Source organism: Babylonia areolata, chromosome 18 (assembly GCF_041734735.1).
Source record: "Babylonia areolata isolate BAREFJ2019XMU chromosome 18, ASM4173473v1, whole genome shotgun sequence".
NCBI lineage: Eukaryota > Metazoa > Mollusca > Gastropoda > Neogastropoda > Buccinidae > Babylonia > Babylonia areolata.
Window position 1 is genome coordinate 35,509,258 of NC_134893.1, and position 4,245 is coordinate 35,513,502.

At 51.3% G+C, this 4,245-nt stretch overlaps 1 protein-coding gene across 1 annotated transcript in view; it reads left to right on the plus strand.

Annotated features, from left to right (window-relative positions):
- The first annotated feature begins 2,419 nt into the window (after window positions 1-2,419).
- The window catches only part of LOC143292227 (substance-K receptor-like), a 129,910-nt gene continuing 128,084 nt past the window's right edge, over window positions 2,420-4,245 (plus strand). The window contains exon 1 of the mRNA XM_076602415.1: window positions 2,420-2,990. Within this exon, the coding sequence (XP_076458530.1) occupies window positions 2,572-2,990 (419 nt within the window). The 5' untranslated portion in view covers window positions 2,420-2,571. The remainder of the gene's footprint in view (window positions 2,991-4,245) is intronic.

A 4,245-nucleotide genomic window follows, 5' to 3' on the forward strand; every position in this document is an offset into this window, starting at 1 on the left:
TGTGTGTGTGTGTGTGTGTATGTGTGTGTGTGTCTGTCTGTGTGTCTCTGTGTGTGTGTGTGTGTGTGTGTGTGTGTGTGTGTGTGTGGAGAGAGAGAGAGAGAGAGAGAGAGAGAGTTTTTCACTGTCCACACCATACAGAAGAGAGACAAACAGGCACACACACACACACACACACACACACACACACACACACACACACACGCAAACACGCTCGCACGCACGCACGCTCACACACACACGCACACACACACACACACACACACGCACACACACAGAGTTTCAATTTTCACACCATACAAATGAATGATGCCACCATTAACGACACTTGAAGCTTTTATTTAGTTTACCCAACACGTGAATATTTGTGTATACGTGTGTGTGTGTGCGTGTGTGTGTGTGTGTGTGTGTGTGTGTGTACCCCCCCTTTTTTTTACAGTCACTATTTTCATACTCCATCACCATCTACGACCACTCTCGTACGCTTTCTCACTCCGTCTCCCACGAACCTCCCCCCTCCCCCCCCCCGCCCCCCACACACACACCCACCACCACCACCACCACGATCACTTTCAAACAATTTCTCAACCCTCACTTTCACCGCGGCATCTACTCCACCAGCATCACACCACCACCACTCTCATTCACTTTCTCAACCCATCACCTCCCACCCACCCCCACCCCCACCCCCACCCCCACCACTTTCAAATGAGTTGTCAACCCTCACCCTTCCCCCACCCTCCGCCTCCACCACCACCACCACCACCACTTTCAAACAATATTTCTCAACCCTCACTTCCACCACCGCATCTACTCCACCACCATCACACCACCACCACCACTCTCATACACTTTCTCAACCCATCATTCCCCCCTCCCCTCCCCCCACGAACCATACTTCCAAACAATTTTTCAACACTCACTCCCACATACCCCCACCGCCCCCCGCATCCACCCCACAACCATCACACCACCACCAGTCTCATACACCTTCTCACCACTATCACCATCCATCCTCACTCCCCCCCCCCCCCCCCCCAACCACCACCACCACCAGCCAGCCTCTATCCTCGTCTTCCCTTACCAACGTCATAATTGTGTCACAGATGTGTCTAGCCTTTCTTAAGTGGGCCGACTGTTGTTCGTTATTGCAGTGACAGAGCAGACCAGAGCAGACCAGACCATTGCACACGGTGACGGCAGGTGGCGAGAGGAGCAGAGAGGACACGACTAATGACCACACATCCGGCTCTGCAGGCAACTCGGAGAAAAGGAGCACAAGGCAAACGTCAGCATCACGCACACCACACACACACACACACACACACACACACACAAAATAACAACTTTTTTTTCGTTCTCTGAATCCTGAAAGAAAGGGGGAAAAAAGCATAAAAAACAAACATTTTCCTATCGGTTCTTCTTCTGCAGCAAGCGCCCGTCTCCAGGAGTCCAGCTAGGCCATCTATTTGTGTGTGTGTGTGTGTGTGTGTGAGTGAAAGACAGCATCGCGGCATCATGGTGACTACCTGTGTCCGTCGTTCACAGCCGCCTGTATCTCTTCTTCAGTGATTGGTCAGCCTTTGCGGCTGTGCTGCGTGTGACTTCCGGAGAAGCAGTTCACAACTAAAAAAAAAAAAGGGCCCCTGAGACGATGGGGAGATTTGCTGGACTGCGAAGCAGTTTATTGTGGCTTTTCTGATGTTATTCGGTGAAACGTCGGGAAGGATGTCATCAGTGATGGTTGTCAGTGAATAAAGAATAAGAATCGAGAGCACGTAAGAATGATTTAATCAACCTACTTCCCGAATTTAGCAAAGTGAACGATTTCGATGGCACTTGACGGTTCGAAACACCTCGGCTACTAAGCTCAGGGGAAAGATGATAAGAATGGCTTTCTCTAACATGATTTTTTCTTCAGTTTGTTGGCAATTCGAAGAAAATCGGACTTCAATCTTTAAAATAATAAAATGTTCACATTGGAAGGGAATTTATAGGTCATAAAGATATTGAACTATATCTAATCAGCCCCTATTCCTCCATGAACTTGTCTTTTGGAAGAAAAGTGGTTGAATCAGTTTGCTAACAATTGATTGGACAAAACTGCTAAATCTCTCGATTGCAGCAGGTTATAATACGCTACTGAACTGCTACGTTTGAAACTGAGGAAACTGAAACGTGCGAGGCAGTGAGGATCCAAAAAGACACCCAGTCCAGATGACCCGATTGGATTCAGCACCAGACCTTGTACACAGACCACAGTAAAAACCTACAGGGGGTGCTTCGTGTGAATCAAACCAGTGTTTTGGTAAGAAGACTTCTTCGTTGTTACCTGCTTCGTGCAAATCAAACCAGTGTTTAAGTAAGAAGATTTCTTCGTTATTACCAGTCCCTTAACTTCCGCTGACGTAGTTGGGACAGCACCAGTGAAGACAAACGCCATCACTCTCCTTCACCTGTCTCTGCCACTTCGTCGCTCTCTCTCTCTCTCCGACAGGTTCATTATCTGTCAGTTCTATCGGACGTTGAGATATACCTCCCCTCCCCCTGAACATCAACAGCTCCAGAAAGATGGACGACACATCCGCCTTGTACGACCTCACCCCAGGCCCCACGGAAGTCTCGGGCTCGCTGTCGGCCAACAACACGACAGAGGCCACGGCCACGGACGACTTCAACCTGCCGTGGTGGCAGCAGCTCTTCTTCTACATCATCTTCGTGGCCATGTTCGTGGTGGCTGCCGGCGGCAACATCATCGTCATCTGGATCGTGCTGGCCCACAAGCGCATGCGCACGGTGACCAACTACTTCCTGGTGAACCTGGCCGTGTCGGACGTGATGATCTCGCTGCTGAACACGCCCTTCAACTTCGTCTTCCTGCTCTACCAGGACTGGTGGTTCGGGCGTGTCTACTGCAAGTTCTGCTTCTTTATCTCCCCCTGCGCTATCTCGGCCAGCGTGCTGACCTTCATGGCCATCGCCATTGACAGGTAGGGGGAGGGAGAGGCTGTGGGTGGTGTTGTGTGGTGGTGTGGTGTGGTGGTGTGATGGTGTAGTTGTGTGGTGTGGTGGTGTGATGGTGAGGTGGTGTGGTGGTGTGGTGTGATGGTGTGGTGGTAGTGGTGTGAGGGTGAGGTGTGGTGGTGTGATGGTGTGGTGTGGTGGTGTGGTGTACTGTGGTGTGATGTCGTGGTGGTGTGGTGGAGTGGTGTGGTGTGGTGGTGTGATAGTGTGGTGGTGTGATGGTGTATTTGTATTTTTTTTTCACAACATATTTCTCTGTGTGAAATTCAGGCTGCTCTCCCCAAGGAGAGCGCGTCGGTTCCCTACAGCGCCACCCATTTTTTTGTATTTTTTCCTGCGTGCAGTTTTATTTGTTTTTCCTATCGCAGTGGATTTTTTATGCAGAATTTTGCTAGGAACAACCCTTTTGTTGCCGTGGGTTCTTTTACATGCGCTAATTGCATGCTGCACACGGGACCTCGGTTTATCGTCTCATCCGAATGACCAGCGTCCAGACCACCACTCAGGGTCTAGTGGAGGGGGAGAAAATATCGGCGGCTGAGCTGTGAATCGAACCAGCGCTCAGATTCTCTCGCGTGGTGTGGTGGTGTGATGGTGTGATGGTGTGGTGGTGTGGTGGCGTGATGTTGTGGTGATGTGGTGCTGTGATGGTGTGGTGGTGTGGTCGTGCGATGGTGTGGTGGTGTTTTGGTGTGATGGTGTGGTGGTGTGATGGTGTGGTGGCGTGATAGTGTGGTGGTGTGATGGTGTGGTGGTGTGTTGGTGTGGTGGTGTGGTGGTGTAATGGTGTGGTGGCGTGGTGGTGTGATGGTGTGGTGGTGTGAGGTGTGGTGGTGTGGAGGTGGTGTGGTGTGGTGGTGTGATGGTGTTGTGGTGTTGTGGTGTGATCGTGTGATGGCGTGGTGGTGTGATGGTGTGGTGGTGTTATGGTGTGATGGTGTGGTGGTGTGATGATGTGGTGGTGTGATGGTGTGGTGGTGTTGTGGTGGTGGGATTTGGTGCGCGTGTGGTTGTGGTTGTCGCCATGATGAGGATAATGACAGGTAGGAGAGATTGTGTTGGTGGTGGTGATGGTGTTGGTCACCTTCACCTTCACCTTCACCTCTCCCGTAGTCTGGGTTCAGACCGTTGGGGCACCGCTGCTGACCTGGCCACCACCCCTCTCCACTCTTCACGGTTTTCTGATTTCCTCAGGGCGTCACCGAGCGTCAAGCCTGTCCA